The 20468-nt window shown below is 43.5% G+C and overlaps 1 protein-coding gene across 6 annotated transcripts in view; it reads left to right on the forward strand.

Moving 5' to 3' along the window:
- The window catches only part of zbtb7a (zinc finger and BTB domain containing 7a), a 28269-nt gene extending 11303 nt beyond the window's left edge, over window positions 1–16966 (forward strand). For 5 of the 6 annotated variants that reach the window (XM_026158317.1, XM_026158318.1, XM_026158321.1 and 2 more), the window contains 3 exons: window positions 1582–2145; window positions 2984–3867; window positions 11726–16966. In XM_026158317.1, coding sequence (XP_026014102.1) covers window positions 1660–2145; window positions 2984–3867; window positions 11726–12161 — 1806 coding nt within the window. In that variant the 5' untranslated portion in view covers window positions 1582–1659 and the 3' untranslated portion in view covers window positions 12162–16966. The remainder of the gene's footprint in view (window positions 1–1581; window positions 2146–2983; window positions 3868–11725) is intronic. The other variant, XM_026158319.1, reaches the window with a different exon arrangement.
- The last annotated feature ends 3502 nt before the right edge of the window (window positions 16967–20468 follow it).

Here is a 20468-nt window from a genome sequence, read left to right on the forward strand (position 1 = left end):
CTGAAGGAATGTCATTTCAATGCCTTGCTCTCGTAGAGAGCAGCACATGCAACACATCCCTGCTTCCCACCACCACCCGCTGCCCCCTGCTGGGTCTCCCTGGCAGATGGAGAAGGGGGGAAAGGGTTGGAGTCTGTATGTGTGTGTTTGATATGTTATTGATGTTACAGTATTTTGTGTGCCCGTGCGTTCATAGAGAAATCAAGGATGGCTTGTTCTGCCGAAACCCCCCTCCCACTGCGCAGGCTTCAGTCGATCATTTTAATCTCCCCCCACATGTGAGCGAGGGGACAGGCCTTTTCTGAAACTTGGCACACAGTACAGGGTGGGGTAACCAGCTCAGACCGGATTGACAACCTCCCTTTTTAATACCGTTCCCTCGCAGCTTGTTGCGTGTCCTCTTCCTCCTCCTGTGGAGTTTTTTCCACAGGGTCTGCTCTGGCAGCCCCCCTCCCCCCCCCCCTCCCCTCCACCTCTTTTCCTCCACCTCTCTCACTTCCCTCTCTGGCTCTCCACCGACACAGAAAGCATAGCCTGCACAGCCCAGCTCCCAGCATGCACTCTGATCCCCACAGCCCTCTGCCTATCTGTCCTCCACGACCTCTTACTTGATTCCTTGCACAAGTGCATGCACACTCCCATAGATGTGGGCGTATATACAAGGAAATGGGCTCCTAGCCACCTGCATGGATGCAGTCCAAACATCTTCACCCAATTGTTGACCCAAATGTAAATTGTTGCAGGCTACTGTTTATTCAGCACCATTAGAATCTAATTCTTTGCACCAAATATATGTAACAGACCTGTTTTGCACAGAGTTTGTAACCAATCTGCTTGAACAAAGTAAATTGTTTACAGCGTTCAGCAAATTTGGCAAGTGTGAAATGCTCATGGTGAAGTTTGGTTTCAGTCAGGTTTATAGCAGGCTCTTTTTATTTTGAGCAGCATGTCATGAAGATTTTGATGTATGTGGTTCTGGGAAGGTTTGATGTATTTTCACAGAAACTGTCGACATGTTGGTGTGAAAAAGCAGCAGAGAAGTTTTTGAACTGCCAAGAAATTAATGAATAAAGATGAGTGAGTCATTAGAAATTTTTATTGACCGGCTGGAAAAGTCAGTACAGTTTATTTGGTTGAAGATCATAGCCTAGAAAAAAGTCTGTATTCAAATGGTATCATATTAGGCTACAGACTGGCTATGACAATTTTTAAGAAATGAAATTCTTTTGACTGTATTCACATGTTGCTTCAAAGCTCAAATGGAGGCACCCTAATTGTACATTCAGTTTTATATTTGACAATATTGTCAATTTTTGGGCTACCAGATATGGCCCAAGTTCGTAGATGTTTTTGCAGTTTTTCCAAAGATATTTAAAAATCTTTATGCGTGTATTTTTACCAGCTGCGCACTGTGAACTGAGAGCTCTCCGTTCTTGTGCTTGATATTTAAATAATTTTCAAATAAGGCCTCCGCAAACTTTTGATTCAGATAATACATGTTTGTTTCTCTTTCTGCGTCCATGTAATACCTGTCTGCTAATTTCCTCTTTTTCTTTTCCACCTGTTTCTACTCTCCTTCAGATAGGCAGACGGACAGACGGCAGGACGGATACACGGGTGGGGGCTGTGCTAGGCGGCTCGGCGGCAGGCTGGTGGAAGATGTCGTTAGGAGCCGGCGGGAGGGGCGGAAGGCGGCTCAGGGGGATAGCAAGCAGTGGGGGTGGAGGAGGGAGAGGTGGAGCGGGAGAGGCGGAGGAAGGTCCTGTGGGGATCCCTTTCCCTGAACACAGCGCAGACATACTGGGCAGCCTGAACAAGCAGCGGCTCAGCGGGCTGCTGTGTGACGTGCTCCTGGTTTCCCAAGATCGGGAGTTCCCAGCTCACCGCTCCGTCCTGGCGTCCTGCAGCACCTACTTCCATAAGCTCTTCACGTCAGGGGTAGCCGCCGACCAACAGAACATCTACAACATCGACTTTGTGACAGCGGAGGCTCTGGGAGCTTTGCTGGACTTTGCCTACACGGCCACGCTGACAGTCAGTCACAGCAGTGTGGCTGAGATCCTTGCTGCTGCACGTCTCCTGGAAATCCCACCTGTCCAGGATGTCTGTACACACCTGCTGGACACCAAAGTGCTCTCCCCGCCGGTATGAGACTTTTAATGCTAAAGTAACTTGTGTCACAATTCAAATTTAGGCATGAACTGTACTTTATCCAAGTAACTGATTCATTCACATGGTCAAAGGGCCACCCTGTCATTAAGCCATCAACTTCAATTAATGCTCAGCATAGTGAAGCTTATATCACGGCCTTTATCAGTTTCTCTCACTATGCCAAACACACTCCCACAGCCGTGGGGTTAGTTCAGCGCTTACTCATTCTGAGCCAACAGCATTCATGGAGCGACAGCATGCTCTTTAACAGAGTACAGACACAGCACATTGCAACTACATTTCAATGTGATCAAGTGTAGCTGTGACATGCTGCACTGCATGGATAATGCTTTACATCATGAGATAAGATGATGTGATGTCAAATCATTATCGGAAGCTTTCTAGCATCTGTTGTTACATTTTATCAAAAGTTGAAGCCTCTTGACAACCTTTTTCAAGACTGGTGTTTTTAAGAGTTACAGAGTACGGCAGCGAAGACATACACAGGATCGTGTGCTGCGTTATTGTTCGTTTTATACATACACCGGGCATGAATGTTCTTTGCCAATTAGTTTTCATTTTCTCATTGCGCATACTAATACCCATGAGCGTACTGAGCGCCTCGGTTTGCATCCAGGATACTGAGTCAGTGCTGAAAAGCATCAGACCCTACAGGTCTGCACGCATCATCCTTTTGTATCTGATAAACATTTTAAAACATTTTATTTTAAACATGCATTTCCTCCTCTACCTTTAGTCCGTCTTCTCTTTATGTTTTTATTTGAGTTTTTTTTTCACAGGCTTGTAACACTTCGTTTGTTCTTATTTTTAGGCGGGCAGTGAGCAAAAAGGTGAGGGTGAAGATGAGGATGGGAAAGGCAAAGGAGGAAGGGAGCAGGGGAACCGGGTGCGGGCCCGGGAGTATCTGGAGTACTTCCAGAGAGGGGCGCATTGGAGCAGCAGCTGCAGCACGCCGGAGCTCAGGGACCTGCCCACCGCACACCTGCACTTTAATCACGGTAATGGGGGCACCCCCAGCAACGGGGCCCCTGTTGGCCCCAGCGAGTACTACTCCCCCTTGGCCCTCGCCTTGTCCCAGGTCCCTAAACAGGAACCAGAGGAAGAAGACGACGATGAGGATGAAGATGAGGATGGGGACGCGGTGCAGGGTAATGGAGGAACCCTGGGGTCCTCATACTACCCTCCGTCCCAAAACGGACACTTCTACCTCCCTCACAATTCTAGGCTGGGGCAGGAGCCCGAAACGGAGGACACTTGTAGGGAGGCGATGATAACGGAGAGGGGTTCAGCAAGTGCCCTCCTGCAGCAGATGATGGACTCCATCGAGAGGCAGAAGGAGCGTGCTACGACCGGTGAGGACCAGGGAGATGGCGATGACCCTGACATGGAATTTTACTTGAATTATTTTAGCAGTACACAGCACGAAGATACAGCGTCATCCGCTGTAACGCAGGGAGTGCCATCACTCTGGTTATCAAGAGGCAGTACAGCCCAAGACAGAGTAGGAGCAGAGAGGGGGGTCGGAGAGAGAGCCAGCGGGGGTGGAGGAGAACGGAAGATGCGCTCCAAGGCCTTCCAGAAGTGCCCCATATGCTCCAAGGTCATTCAAGGGGCAGGCAAGCTCCCGCGTCACATCAGAACGCACACGGGAGAGAAACCCTACGAATGCGCCATCTGCAAAGTGCGCTTTACCAGGTAAGCCCAATTAATGAAGAGACTTCCTCAAGTCACATGTGCTAATAGTCTTGGACACTGTTGACAAAATGGCCAGCAGCGGGGAAACACAAAGCCAAGAGCAGGAGTATTAGCGCTAACCAACTTAGCTTTGTATTAAGTAGACAGTGCAGCTTGTGAAGCTGTGTGTGTGCGTGTGTATTTACGTGAAGATGGAGTGATTAGGCCCTAACCAGGATTTTTCCCGACATAACATTGAAGCTGAATGTTAATAACAATGCCACGTAGAATCTTTCAGGTCAGAGAGAGGGGGCTGGAGGGTTGTAAAGGTCTGTTTTATTGTGACAGCCTTCATAGCAAAGTCCTGGAATTTTAACGTAGGGGTCCTATAAAAGAAGGCAGTGCCATGGTAGTGTTATCTAGTGGAAGGCTGCTATAAAGTGCTGTGCTCTGATACAGAGGGGATTACAGGCGCTGGATGGTGCTCTATGTGCTCCAATGCAGTAATGTGAACTTTTGATCTCTGGTTATGTTGATTATTGCCCACAGCAGAGTAGTTACACCACCCCCTCCTCTCTCTTTCTGTCACTCCCTTACCTCTCTAATGAAATCTGCCATGTCCTGCTCAAATAAATGTGACTAGGCTACAGAAGGGTACTCGAGTGCACATGTTTTCCTCTTATTTAAGTCTTAACTTTTCCATGAAATCGTTCCTTTAATTAATTAATCAGTGGACTTGTGCTGGAAATAGATACAGTTGGCTAGAAATAGCCAAAACCTCTGCTGGCAGGTAGGGAAGACCAATCTAAATTTACGTAAATTCAGATTGGCAGTGGGAAGGGGGCACTGTAATCTTAATCCTGTTTTTTTTTGATCAAGGTCTTTTTATTGAACAAAGAATTGCTTCCAACAACAATTATGGCAAAATTAACAGACAGTTGTGCCCCCACCCCCCCAGAACAGTGTAACTAAAACCCAGCCAGAGAGGAAAGGAGAGACAAAATAACATAAAATAAAATAAAGTTACAGAGACAAAGTAAATAATAAAATAAATGAACAACAGCAAGAGAAAAAAAAAAAAAAAAAAAAAAAAAAAAAAAAAAAAAAAAAACCCACTCACACGCACATTAAGCAATAGTATCCGGACTTAATCTTTCAAAGTAAGTAAGAAAAGGTTGCCATGTGTCATAGAACCGCCGAACCGAACCTTTTACAGTGTAGCGGATCTTTTCCAGCTGAGTATAGTACATGACATCCTTAACCCATTGCCCATATACAGGTGGAAGTGGCTCTTTCCATTTCAATAATATCATTCTACGGGCCAAAAGAGTGCAGAAGGCCAGAAGATCAGAGTGTGATTTGGAAAGACTGGCATCACAAGGCGTCACTCCAAAAATAGCTATAAACGGGCAGGGTGCAATTGGAACACCAAATATGTTGGATATGGTTTCAAATATGCTTTTCCAAAAGCTACCCAGTTTTGGACACGCCCAGAACATGTGAAATAGGGAAGCAGGCTCTCGTCTGCACCGGTCACATGTGGGGTCAAACCCATCCTTGATTTTGCTCAGTCTAGTTTTAGACCAATGGAGACGGTGAACCACTTTGAACTGAATCACCACATGTTTAAGGCAAATAGATGATGAAGAAATGCTATTGATTATCTTGTGCCAAGTCTCATCTGTAATCCGTTGGCCAAGATCACTTCCCCATCGTTCCCTAAGTGATTGCAATGTGGACAGCCTAAAATTACTCAACAGCACATAAACATCACTTATAACCCGCTTAGCATTTGGCTTAAAATCAAAAATATCATCCAAAAGGGATGGTGGTGGACAGGACGGAAAGCAGTCAGTATTAGAAGCAACAAAATTCCTGAGTTGTAGATACCTGAAAAAGTGTGACTGAGGGATCTTGAACTTGTTCACCAGCTGTTCAAATGAGGAAAAGATATTGTCCGTGAAAAGAGCAGCCATTGACGTTATTCCCAGCTTTGTCCATATGTTAAATGCCTCGTCCGTCAAGGATGGGGAGAACATGCAGTGTCTATGCGGTGGTGCATTAAGAGAGAGTTCAGTCTGTTCAAAGTGCCGTCTGAGCTGATACCATAACTTCAGTGAGTGGACAACAAGAGGATTCGTGGTGAAGCTGGAGATCGGTCTCGCCAGAGGTAATCTGGCACACAGCAAAGACACCAGGGAGGATTGACTCACCGATAGCCGCTCCAGTGTTACCCATGATGATGATAAATTATCATGGTCTTTCATCCAGTACAATAATGCTCTTATATTAGCTGCCCAGTAATAAAACAGAAAATTTGGGAGTGCCAAGCCTCCTGCGCTCCGCGGTCTTTGTAATACACTCTGTTTCAGCCTAGGTGGTTTTTTGTTCCAAATGAAGGAGGAGATTTGACTATTTAGATTATTAAAAAAAGACTTGGTTAAAAAAATTGGAAGACACTGAAAAAGATATAGAAATTTAGGGAATATAGTCATCTTAATGATATTTAATCTACCACCCAGCGAAAGAGGCAAGGACTCCCACTTTCCAAAATCCTCCTTTAGTTTAGACAATAAAGGAAGATAATTAGTTTTATACAAGTCTCTATGATTCTGCGTAATCCAAATGCCCAAGTATTTGAACTTGTTATAGCTGAGCTTGAAAGGTGCGAAAATAGACGAAAGTTCCCCGGTTATTGTACCTAAAGGCATTGCCTCACTTTTCCCGAAATTCACCTTATATCCGGAAATTGTCCCGAATTCCTTAAGTACATCTAAAAGTTTAGGGAGGCTATTTGAAGGGTTGGAAATAAACAAGAGCATGTCGTCGGCATAAAGAGAGACTTTATGCTCGATATCCCCACGACGTATTCCCTCAACCTCAACACAGTGTCTTAGAGCAATAGCTAGCGGTTCAATTGCGATGGCAAAAAGGAGAGGTGACAAAGGGCACCCCTGTCGTGTGCCACGCTGAAGCTGAAAAAAGGGGGACAGACTATTGTTGGTCCGAATGGCCGCTACAGGGTCACAGTACAATACTTTTATCCAGGATACAAAATTACTCCCGAGGCCAAATTTTTCAAGCGTATGGAAAAGAAAGTCCCATCTCACCCGATCAAACGCTTTCTCAGCATCAAGTGAAATAACAGTTTCCAATACAGTACCTTTGACGTGGCTATAGATTATATTTAATAAACGTCTAATATTAAAAAACGAGTACCTGTTTTTGATAAAGCCTGTCTGATCAGGTGAGATAATGGAGGGCAGATGTTTCTCTAAACGGCGGGCCAACACTTTAGCAAGGATTTTGGTGTCGGTGTTCAGCAGAGATATTGGACGGTATGAGCCACAATCTAAATGATCCTTATCCTTTTTTAGAATTAGGGAGATCACTGCCTGACGCATTGTTGGAGGCAAGGATTGTGAGAGGAAAGATTCTTCAAAAGTCGATTTTAACAATGGATTCAATTGGTTAGAAAACTTCTTAAAAAAATCGGAAGGATACCCGTCGGGGCCAGGTGATTTTCCAGACTGCATACTCCGTATGGCCATTTCAATTTCAGCATCAGAAATGGGCTCCTCCAAACTGGTGGCCGCATCTTCTCCTAAGGAAGGGATATCAAGTTTCTCAAAGAAATTTTCTAGAGCCAAGTCATCCTTAGCCGGGGGGGAGCTGTATAAAGTCAGATAGTATCTAAAAAAACTATTATTTATACCTTGGTTATCCGTGCATCTTATTCCCTGGTCATTCCGGATCTCAGGGATAGCTTGATTAGCTGTTCTTTGTCGTAGCTGATGAGCTAGCAGCTTGCCTGTTTTTTCTCCATGCTCATACGAGTAGCTACGCAACTTCGAAATTAGATACTCAGCCTGTTTTGTAGATAGAAGATTATATTCAGTTTGTAATTTCAGCCTACGTTTATATAATACCGGGTCAGGGGAATGGCTATATACAGCGTCTAGTTTAGTAATTTCGTCAGCCAATAGAGAGAGTTGCTCAGTATCCCTCTTCCTTTTGTTCGCACAGAATGAGATTATCTGGCCTCTCAGATATGCTTTTAGAGATTCCCAAACAGTTGATGGTGACATCTCTGGAGTTTGATTGATGGCAAGAAAGAAATCTATTTGAGACCTAATATAATTAACAAACTCTTCGTCTGCTAACAATACGGGGTTGAACCTCCATGGCCGATAATTGGAGTAGGCATTGGGAATACGCAGTGAAAGAACAACAGGTGAATGATCTGAAATCACCATGGCCTTGTAATCACAGTCTGTCACCAAAGGGAGGAGTTTTTTGTCCAGAAAGAAATAATCTATACGAGTATATGTTTTATGGACATTAGAAAAAAAAGAATATTGACTTGAAGTTGGGTTACGAAATCTCCATACATCAGCTAACCCGTAGTTATGAAGAAAACGCTGTATAACACGTGCTGATTTTGAAATAGGCGTGCATTTGTGCGAGCTGCGGTCCATAGCAGATAATGAGCAATTTAGGTCCCCACCAAGAATAATATTATGCGTTGCCATGTTGGGAAGCCGTGCAAAGACATTAGTGAAAAAACTATGATCGTCCCAGTTAGGGGCATAGACATTCGCTAAAATCAAGGGGAAACCATATAAATGTCCTACAACTACAACAAAACGGCCTGCAGGGTCTTCATCTACAGTTGTGGCTATAAATGGTAAAGTTTTGCTTATCAATATTGCTGTCCCCCGAGCTTTAGAATTAAATTTAGAGTGATATATCTGGCCTACCCATCCAGACTTGATTCGAAGATGATCAGAGGTACGCAGATGCGTTTCCTGGAGAAATGCTATATCCGTTCTAAGTCGTTGTAAATGAGTAATAACCTTTTTCCGCTTGACTGGATGGTTGAGTGATTTTACATTCCAGCTTACAAAATTTACCACCCGATCACTAAATGATCGCGCTGTGCTCATCCCTGCTCAAATAGTAAAATATGAAAGCTCCAGATGCACAACAGGCATAGGAGAAGAGGAAAGAGAGGGGAGGAAGAAGAAGGAAAAAAAAAGAAAGAAAAAAAAAAAAAAGAAGGGAAAAACAAAAAACACATTGATAAGTAAAATAAACATATCTGGCTGAAGCCCAAACCAAGAACACAATGAGCAATTACACCAGATCGAACATGGTGACTGCCAAACCCCCTGCAAACAGATCCACACATATAGCCTAGTGCTTGTTTGGGTTACTATAAGCCAGACTCTTAGGCTCCCGCTGGCCGCTTGACATAACATATCCTACAAAGAAAAATAGTCAATAAAATAGAAAAAGAAAAAGAAAATATATATATATATATACACATACATATATCGACATCCAAACAAAGTATAGAACTTTTCTAAACCCAATGGTATTGCCATGAAATAAAATGAACCAAAATGTGTTTATGAAATAAGTTTAAATGTCTGAACAAGAAGTGTCTCTTCAAGCTTTTCATCACCGTGCGAACGCTACAACAAACAGTCATGTACACTCAGCCGTAACTGAGACAACCAACCGTAGCACTGGCGCTCCCACATAGAGCGACAGGCGCAGCCTCCTCAAACGTTGATAATATGTTCGTTAACATATTCCATTGCCTTCGCCGCATCCAGAAATTCTTTCTCCTCCCCGTTGTGCGTGATACAAAGTCGCGCTGGGAACCTGATCCCAAAACGGATACCTTCCTGCTCGCGGAGAAGTTTCCGGACTTCTGTAAAAGCAGCCCGAGCTCGGGCCACCGAGGTCGTAAAATCCGGGAATATTGCAATCGGTTGTCCATTGAACCTCAGCGGAGCTTGGGTCCTGGCACGGCGTAGAATTTCCACACAGTCCTGGTAGTAATGAAGCTTGGCTATGATGGCCCGCGGGTTACCACCCGGCCTTCTCGGGGCCAGACTCCTGTGTGAGCGGTCGACAATAACATCTTTATCCATACCCAGCGCTTCACGTAGTAGCGCGGATACGGCCGTGGTGGAGCTCGAATCCGGGCCCTCCGGGACCCCCATGATACGGATATTGGATCTCCGCATCCTGCCTTCCATGTCATCACATTTATCTTTCAGGTCAGATAGCTCCTTCCTCAAAGTCTTCACCGTAGATTGCAAGGTGACCACCTCATCGCTCCACATTGACAGCCCGTCCTCTACTTCTTTCACCGTGGCCTTAACTCCATCCATTTCAGCGCGCGCTGCCGCCGTATTGTTAGCAATCTCATTTCTCACTTCTTGCACGTCAGCCCTAATGTTATCAAAATCTTCTTTCAGTGCATTCCTGAGTTCTTCTTTTAACACCACGCTGATATCATCTTTAATGGATTGAAGAAGCTCTAATTTCAGGGCATCAGTGTCCACAAAGCGCCCATCGCTCTGCTGAGCCCGTTCCTCAGTGGTCGCTGAGCCGGGCGCCGCCCTTGGGCCACCATTGGTATTCTCGCCCGAGGATGCGCCGGGCCTAGCCGCAGTTCCTCCGGTGTACTTGTATTTCCTTAGGTTCGATGCCATTTTGTCTCGAGTGAAGCTTTAATATAGTATATAAAACTGTTAGCTTCCCCTGTGACATAAAATGAGACTTTGTAGGTTGAAAAAAAACTATTTCTGAAACTCTGTTAGCGGGAGCCTTCAGAAACACGTCCTACTCCATTGCTGGCTCGCTAGCGCCCCATCTTAATCCTGTTTGAACAAGGTTAAGAGTGTGCATCGCACAGCAATAAATCACCCCTGTCCTTTAAATAATTCACCTCTGTCAGTGTGCCACTTTGTTCCAATGCTTCACCCTAACTATGCGTCTGCATCGTGTGTTTGTGTATGTGTTTCGTGGTTAACATTTCTATTTAGGGCACAGGTATACAGACCTCTGAGCGTTGCAGTGGGTTTATTTGTTTCCTTGTATGACAGCTAATCCACTTACCTGGCACTTGCATACACACACCTGTGGGTGGGTGTGTATGTGTTCAGATGCAGTTGTCTTAACTACGCTTGTTTGTTTAGAAGCCCTCTGCCCTCGGTACAGAAGGGTTAGGCGATTTAAGAGCTCGGAGCTGGAGAGATAGTAAGGGCTAAAGGGGGGAGGGAAGGACAAGAGTCAGATGAAGGCCAAAGAAGTCTGATAAAGTTTAGTAGGTGGTGTCATTGGAAAGTCAAATAGTTTTGTGTTATGAGATGCGTTTTGATATAGAGTCATGCTGTATGCTGTTTTGACTGCAGTGTTGTAGACCTCACAATTTGGAAAGCAAGTTTTCCACATGAGCTGTTTTATTCGCTCATGTGCGACACCTACAGAAGTCGGTCCCAGTACGACTCTTGTGGATAAATATAAGCTGCAAACTTGAGCTGCACTCAGTACTACAGTACTACTTCACAATAAATGTCAGCTCTTTCCAAATTATCCTGCAACCGTTGCGCTGCAGAGGAAATTCAGGTGTCCATTAAACATTTTTGCAATCTGTCAATTGTTGTTGTATTGTCGTCAAATACATGTTAACAAAAGGCGTAAAACGCTGATATAAAACTGATATTGTTATCATTTAGCAATAGTGCTCTTGCGTGCATTTACACAAATTAAAAGGTTAAGTTTATGGCTTCTCGTCAGTTAGACAGGGTACCTTCACAGAACTGGAGGAGATCCAGGAGATGGTTCTTAAATGGGAAATAAATCCATCCAAAGCATATTAGGCTGGCCACTGTATGTGTGAGAATTAATAATATAGTTTGAGTTAATTATGTATTTGTACGTGATATTGCACGAGTGATTAGAACCTGAAGTTGGCTGTGTGCACTAAGTGCATTCAAATGGGTGTGAACCGATCTTCTAGTGCAGCAGAGTTTTTGCCTTTGTATTCTTACTCGACCGTGTTTATTTTTCTCCCTCTCAGGCAGGACAAGCTCAAGGTTCATATGCGGAAGCATACAGGAGAGAAGCCTTACCTGTGTACACAATGTGGAGCTGCCTTTGCTCACAACTACGACCTGAAGAACCACATGCGTGTACACACCGGCCTGCGCCCCTATCAGTGCTCGAGCTGCTTTAAGACTTTTGTGCGCTCGGATCACCTGCACCGCCACCTCAAGAAGGACGGCTGCAACGGCATCCCCTCCCGTCGAGGCCGGAAACCTCGCGTGAGAGAGCCAGGGCTCCTCGAGGCCCCCGTGGGCCTGCTTAGCCCCGGATCCGACACCGGCCCCGGGTCTCATACCATCAGGGGAAGGCGGCGATCGGAGTCGACCTCGGCAGCGGAGGTGGAGGTTGCTGCTGGAGCACATGCACACAGTCCTCAGCTGCAGGAGCTAGCAGGGGAGGCAGGGCCCTGAGACTGCAGGGAAGACAAGGACACTGCTGGACACCATAGTCACTCTGCACCGCCTGTGAGACAGGCCAATGAACAGAGAGGAGTAAAAGATGCAAAGGCAATTTAAAAAAAATACAAAAAAAAACCTACAACAAACAACTAACTATTCCTCTATAAACCAAATCAGGGTGTCACAAAAATCTAATCTTTATATTTCTTTCTCCTATTACTTAGGACACGGCGTAGAATTGCAAGCACTTAAGTTGGTTTATTTGTTAAAGAGCAAAGAACGCTTCAAATCATGCACCCATTACGTCCACTTTCTGGGTCATTTCTTTCTTTGTAATAATAGGGTTTTTATACATATGTGGCATATGTGCTTAGGCAAATGTATGATAGATACAAAGGAACTCTGAGCAACTATGCAGTTGATTTAGATTTTTATTGGTTTTGTCCTCACAGCCTTCAAGCTCTAAGAAAGGTGTCTGTCAAGCACCTTCTGGCTGCTGTACGGGTGAAGCGAGGACAAATCCTCCCAATGAAAACAACTCTTTTTCTATTCTTTGCAGGTCTGAAATGTACAGTTACCATAGAAACACCATTGCCACAATATGGCATATGCAAGGAAAACTCGCCACAGTTTTGATGCAACAGTTTTTCTTCTCTAAATGTTCCAGAAAGAATGAGGCAGGGGTTTGATTGAAGTGTTACTTACTCTCTAAAATGCATTTTAAGAATCTATGGCTTGTCTTACTGAAAAGCAAATTCACTTTGAGTCAAATCCACTTTAATGGGGGCTCGCCAATTGCAGGACTCGGGAATACGAGGGGTGGAGGGTTTGTGTTTCTGAAGCACTACCATTGTCAATGTACATGTTGGCTTTACTACGTGGCCTCTTATCCCTCACAGCCCTGCAGTGTCAATATGTTTGTTCGCCCTTTTGATTTTGTCTTAATTTTTGTTTCTCAACATTTTATTTTTTTGACTGCTTTGGGTACTTGACACTTTATTATTGTATACATGTATATACAGCAGGTGGTGATATGACATTGGCCCCTCTTAATGCTGAGTTGTAGTTACCAATCACATTTTTTTTTCCTCGTAGGCTTGATGTCATATTTCTCAGAGAGTGAAGCTTGTGGGTGAACAAAACAAACTGTATGAATGTTCGATGAGAGAGGAAAAAAAAAAAAAGCATTGATTCACCCATTTGTCCTAAACTTAACACTTGATATGTAAAGTTCCTGCCCAAAGGACGAGGGGGTCGATTGAATGAATGTGCTTAACTTTTTGCAGTTTTTCGGATTCTGTCCTTGTGTGACAAGGCGCGGGTAGCACTTAACCAACCGCAGGTTAAAGGAGCCTGAGTGAGAGAGTGACAAAGAGTACGAAGAGATAGACGAGCACCTTTTTTTTTTCTATGTTTGCACAGCTTTACTAAAGATATCCAACTGAGGGAGAGGTAATATTTAAAGGAAGCGGGCTGATGTGCGAGGAGGTTTATGCTTATTCCAATCTTTTTGCCCTGGGGACCACACAACCGTAAGGCAACCTGTATGATGAAGAGAGCAATAAATACCTGTCCAAGTTGGGAGGCCAAATAGGAGCGCAGCTGCAGCTGGTTGATGGGGGAGGGGATCGAGGGAAGGGGAGGGGGATCTCGCAATGTCTGTTGCATTCCAAAAAATAATCTCCCCCAGCTCAGCCACGTTTCCAGGCAGGAGGGGATCAAATCAGGCCTTTTCTCTCGCTCCCTCTCCCTCTGTAGTCCTCTAATGCCCCCGAACCAGCCTGGAGGGGATATTATTATATTAGAGCCTGGTGTTACTGTGGGGAGGACGCCTGGTGCTGGCAGTTTAGTGTGCGACTGTGTTTGCGTGCGTGTGTGTGTGCGTGGCAGCCAGGGTCCCTCTGGCCACATCATCAGCGTGTGTGAGTCAGCCACAGCCTGTTCAAACATGCACCCTGAGCTGCCAGCCCCAATACACTTTGTCTCGCTAACACACACACATGCTCACTGGGTCCAGGTATCCTGTAGAGAAGGGGAAAACACCAGAGCTGACATATGTGTTTGAATATTGTCAGCGACTCCATACGTTTGGATTTGTTCGTCTTGAACAATAATAAACTCCAGAATCCAACTTTAGTTTCCATACGAGCACATTGAGCCTTTTGCGTTAAGAGAACATGCATGTGATGTAGAGTGCCCCCCCTCCCCCAGCCCACCCTGTAATTTCTGCAGTAGTGCTTTTTTTTTCAACTATCAGTCCTTTTGCACGTTGGATGGGAAGAGGCAGGTCATGATTGCACTTTGTTACTGAGGAGGGCACTTTGGTCAACGAAACGGGTACTTTGAAACAAACCAGTTGCAAATGAGATCAGCCTTTTCCTTCAGTGTGTGATGGTGAAGTCGAGCTCCTTCGCTGGTTTCGTTCAGGTTTTGACAACAAGCTGCCAAAAAAGAAAAGAGGAGACGAGTGTCGATCTCTACAAGAGAAGCCAGGCAGGTCCACACACACAAAAAAGAGTAAATCAATCCATGTAACTGAATGCACTTGAATTTAGTTGTAAAAAATCTAGTGATTGGTTTTTTTGTTTGTTTTTCTTTTGTTTTTTTTTCGTCTTAATGTAAAGTAAGGGGATAGAAGGAGGAGGTAGACAAGTGGAAAGAGCGCTGTGTGCGTGCATACATGCATTTTTATTGTTTTATTTTTTTTGCATGCATGTGCACAAGCATGCATTGCTGGCTGGCAGGCTGAAGGGTCTCAGGACAACGCTGGATAAACAAACTTGGTGTCTACCCCATCTGTTCACCAGCTACTCTAAAATCTACATGTGTTCTCGGAGGAACTGCAGTGATAATAGGTCCGCGGTACCACAGGAGCGAAAATACCATATTGTAGAACAACACATTGGACAGTTGCTTGTTTACTTCACGGCTCTCTTGTTGCAGATTTGCATAACTCTTTGTTTACCCTTGTTGGCCATTGTCAGGGTTTGGCCAGGTCTTGAGAGTTAGTTTCTATTTTTGTTGTTTCGTTATGATAAAGATGGGGTTAATTATTGCACAGTTTGACTCCTGCAGGCAAACCGATGTAAGCGGGGCAGTCTAATGTCTTGTGATCTTCATGTATCGTGGTACTTGGCTTGGACTGCCTAAACCCACTTATCTTGACGTGGCAGAAGTTTTACCTGTCAAGACCCGTGGGTCATCTTAAACACAATGTTTCATTGGACCTTAATGTTTCCCCAAATGTCTTATGTTGTTTGTTGATTAACCAAAGTTTTTTGCCCTCCATCTTAGTCTACTGTAAACAAGAGATATTGAAAGTATGTCTATAATTTTTCCAGGCTGGGCCTCCCTGACTAAGCCACACACAGATGCCCTTCTCTGGAATACATATGCAGAAATGTGTGTCTACTTACTTGAGTTTGCTTTCTCTCACTCTTTGTATCCTTGTGGAAAATAGAATTTGAGGTGTAAGGATGTATAGCCTTTTGTTTCTGTCTACACTCGTTTTTCTTAAAATAACGTGTTGTGCTACAGCTATTTTTTTTTTCTAATAATTATACGTGGGTGTGAGTGTGAGTGTGAGTGTGAGTGTGCGCGTGCGTGTGTTGTGTGTGTGGTCATGGTTTTGGGATGTTGTGCCAGGAAGGTGGGGCTAATGGGTGCTTGGGTGGGGTTATGGATAAAAGCCTGATAGCACTGGAAGTGGTGCTTTAGCTGAAAGAGCAAAAGTTTGCACTAATGTTAAATGTCCTTGTCCTGCTTATGGGAAAAGGACAGGGGACCTCAGAAAGGCCTGCGAGTTTCCATGAGCACAGAGCAGTGTGGTTAATACTCAGTGGTCTCATTAAGAGTCCATCCAACCCCTCCGTAGAAATAATCATGTATAGTATATTCAAAATATACAGACGTCCAGCAACAATAAACACCAAAGGAGAAAAAAACTGCTTTCATTTAAGTCACTGGGCATTTTAAGCTACCAATGTAATGTTTGATTATTACTTTTACTGTTTAATCTGAAGGCTCTTAAAAAGAGATTTGGGATTTTTTTTTTTTTTTTTTGTCTTTTTGATAGAAGTCAATCATACATGCTCTTTATACATGAAAATCTAAATATAGAAAATTTAGGCAAGCAGCAAATCTTCTCTGAAAAAACAAAAAAAACTACTCGTTCCTGATGATGGCTCAGATGCAATGTTTGACGATGCCACAGATACTCATTCCAGTTCTTTGTCATTCTGAGATTTTTGTCTTATGTTGAGTCCACTGACGGATTATCGATCCTAAAATCTGATGTGTTTTTTAAATACTTTTGTTACTGCTGAATTGGATGATTTCCATTTACCTTCTGCTGTTTGAGCTGAGTTTAAATGTTCTCTGGTTGAGACAGACGGTGACTTTGTGGCCTTGACTGGGCAGTGCTGAGCTCATGGTGGTGTGTGTGTGTTTTCAGACGGTAATGTCATGCGGCGTGGGGCTGAGGCTCACTCCCACCAGGTGGATTGTGCAGACACAAGGGCCACAGTGTGCCTTATGTGGACAGGAATAAAAAATTTTAAAAAACTCTATTTTTTTTATTTTTATTTTTTTTACCATTTAAACACTTTTCTTGTAACATTGAAACCAAATTGTTAAAGCTGATTGGCTCGTACTAAAACGATAGTTAGTACTGAATGAACTGATATATTAGTGTCTCTCTCTGCCTCCGTGGCTCCACAGCTGGTGTGTCCCCAGCCTCAGCCCCAGGCCAAGGTTACTCTGACACAGGCTGCACCAAGACAGTCTCAGAACTTCATTGCAACTGTGTTTTGTTTTGTTTTTTCCTTTTCTTTCAAATGGACCTTGAAATGTTATTTTTTTTCTGTGCTATTATCAAAGACTTTTTGTAAATCTATCTGAGAAGGCCATAAAACAAAGACAATAACAAGCACGATAACTGCAAAAATCAAACAAAGCAGAATGGGGTGACTGTTAATATGGTGATATGGCGACTCGTGGCAGCAGAAAGGGGGCTGTTTGCTTTGCTTCGTCATTTTGCTGCACACCTGATTTATTTTTTTGCACGTTTTCCATCAGGCTGTCGAAGCAGGGCAAGCTGAGCGCAGCATATGCAGTACGGCAGTATGCACAGCGTGGCTCTGGCACTTACACAGACAGCCCTGGGTCCTTCAGAGAGGCAGGCTGCTGTCTGTTGGCTGCTCTCAGCCAAGCGGGGACAGTTTGCACTTGGAGTCTTTCTCTGTCTCTGGAGATACAAAGGTTGGCATACAGGGAGGAGCAAATCCAGGTGGTAGGAGAGGGCTGAATGTTGTTTTCAGGGATGAGAGCAGGAAGCCCAGGTAACTGTTCAGTGTTGGTCCTCTACGCTGATGGGAAATACGTGGCCTAAGAAACGTAACACAAAAGAGGTCACCGCAGAGTTCACATTGGGGAACTGCAACCATCAGAATGTTGCATATCTCTTTTGTCTCTATGTAAGTACTACTCAGGTGGAAAATTCACTGCTATGCATTGGGTTTCAGTGTCTGCTCAGTTGATCGTATGTCTAATCAAATTCTGTGTTCTTGTTCTGTCTTTTCTTTCTTCGTCATACAAATATTTACCGTAATAATTCCCAGAAAGGTACTGGCATGAACAGTTCCCTCTTTGTAAAGTGGATGCGACCAACCTGTTTCTCCATCTAATATTGATCCAGTGAATTGTTAGTTGGAGGGAAGGAAGCCACTTGGGATTCAGTCTTATTAGTCGGACTGTAGCGTGCTTGAAAAGACATGGGGTTGGAAAAGCACAGGGGAGGGGGGTTTGCGTGTTCTCTCACTTTCTTCTCCCATCGCTCTCCCTCTCTGTGGACTCGTAGTCAACATCTTTGCTGCCGACTGGCTTTTGATCAAAGATCACACACCCTCAGCAGGGGGATTGGCAAGGGAGGGAGGTGTGGATGAGGTATGGAAGAGGAGACATTTTCACTTGTTGGTAACGTAAACCAGTTTGGGATACATTCCATAACTTCATACTGTGATTCCCACTTTTTAGCAAGGTCGTGCGTCTGAGGAGGGACAAGGAAGTGTTAGACATTCTGCGGATGGCTGTTTCTGTCCGTCTGTCTAGCCTCTTTATCCCACTACTATGTGACAGACAGACATGTAGACAGATAGTTTAAAAGGCCCCGGTGTAGCACTATCAAGCTGCCTTTTATCAGCTTCTGCGATTGTAACAAAAGCACTTTGCGAAAGGCCATCCTGAAATTGTGTGCTTTTATTTCATCCTTATCAATATTGTTTTGGTTATTTTGTCCCTGTCTTTTTGTTTTCTCAATGCAACTGATTATTTAAATGCAAAAACTATATAAGAAAAAAAAAAACAAGAAAAACTTGAATATTTGGTATCTACAATGAAGATGGCTGTCGCCTCATCACAAACAAACACATCTCTGTTATATGTACCTGTTTTGCAGCTTGTTGCATAGTCACGCATTGGTGATGGTGGCGGGGGTACGGGACAAACCTCCCCCCCACCTGCTCTCTGTTCGCTGTCTGGGATCTTTTGGGGAGAAAGGTGATTTGATTTAATTTCTGGAGACTCTTTATTGAAACAGAAACCTGTATAACAGTTGCAAAGCTTTCTGAGAAGGCTCGCTGTGCTGAATGTTAAACATGCATTGTCGTATCTACTGCAGAATCTCTTTGTCTGTTGGTAAAGGTTGGATCTGGTATCCATATTAAGCGTAAATGATTATGAAAAACAGGACGAAATGGTCAAATAACCGTCATTTCCATTCTCAGATCCGTACAGACGTACGTTTTGGCCTTAACATCTACGACGAATCAAGATTACTGCAGTAGAGCGGAAAGAATACTATCGATCATAATAAGCATTCATTAAATTTATAGTTCAGTAAATGGTTTAACGTGGGAGAGAAGACAAATAGGCTACTATTTATAGATTGAGTTTAACTGTGATTACTATAATTCTTTATAGAGTTGGGGGTTTTTTTTGTTTTTTTCTGATGTACATTTTAAAGTGACCCAGTTCTCAAATCTGGACATTTCAGTGAAAATCTACACAGAATCACACGAAGCAGAAAACAGCTGCTCCACATGTGTCTGTGTGTGTGTGTGTGTGTGTGTGTGCGCTGTTTTTTTTTTTTTTTTTCTTTCATTCCTGTTGCTGGGCACATGCATCGCTCTGTGTATCACAAATTTATCCCAGAGGTGGAATACCTGCTCACTTCTACCATTAACTCCAGTGACAGCGACGAGAAAATATAAATAGACATATTCAGAGTGCAGCAGATGTTTTTCTCTACATGATTCAGTGTGGATTTTTATTCCATAACCTCTTTTGTTTTTCTGCTCATTGCTAAGAAATCTGTCAGTGTGTATCTGTTGGAAGCTGCAGGGTGAACTATAGGTGATTTTTTTTTTCTTCTTCAGAGAATTTGCACTTTTTGGCAACACAAAGAAATTGTACATGAGACCACTAAATCCACAGTCTAAACCATATAATTCCATTTTGTGTCTTTTATTTGTTCTGTTCTTCTTCCTTTTTTTTTTTTTTTTTTTTTAATATATCCAAAAATGTCTGGCATCTGGTTGTCTGGTTTAAAGAATATAAAATCTTTCTATTAAAAATGATGGTTGCAAAGCTTTGTGTGGATAATTGTGTGTGTGTGTGTGTGTGTGTGTGTGTGTGTGTGTGTGTGTGTGTGTGTGTGTGTGTGTGTGTGTGTGTGTGTTTTGATACAAGTTTGTGTAAACGGTGCTCTTAAGTGGAAGTGTTATAAAACAAAGGCCTGTTAATTATACAGCGTGTACAGTGTTATAGTACTCGCTATCAAATAACTTTTTAAATTCTACAGTTGTAACAGGAAGGTGTTAGAGCAACACCTGCCTGTCAACACAAAGCTAACACAATTACCTTTAGAAAGATGTGTAATCATAGCATTCTTATTCTATGTGATCTTCTTAAATTATGTGTTTATGTTTTACGGCCTTCCTCATAAACGGCTGCCACCTATGAAATCAGTTCTCTAAACTGACCAGAAGGTGGCAGTATTGTCGCTGCTATTGTCTTTTTAAGGCTGAGTGAGCCTCATTTTGCTGCCATACATCTCTTAGGCTCATTCATCCTCTTCACCAGACATGACAACACAGTGTGTACATTATGACTGAAGAATAAAGACCTCCCCAGTTATTAAATAAATAACAGATTACTGTGCACACCATAATGCTTCTTATATTTCAGTTATAAATGTAGTATAAGAGAACTGTAATTAGCTAGTTTGGTTCCAAAGGAAAAGGCTAAGATGCTATTTAAGCA

The sequence above is a fragment of the Astatotilapia calliptera genome, chromosome 23 (assembly GCF_900246225.1).
Source record: "Astatotilapia calliptera chromosome 23, fAstCal1.2, whole genome shotgun sequence".
Classification (NCBI taxonomy): domain Eukaryota; kingdom Metazoa; phylum Chordata; class Actinopteri; order Cichliformes; family Cichlidae; genus Astatotilapia; species Astatotilapia calliptera.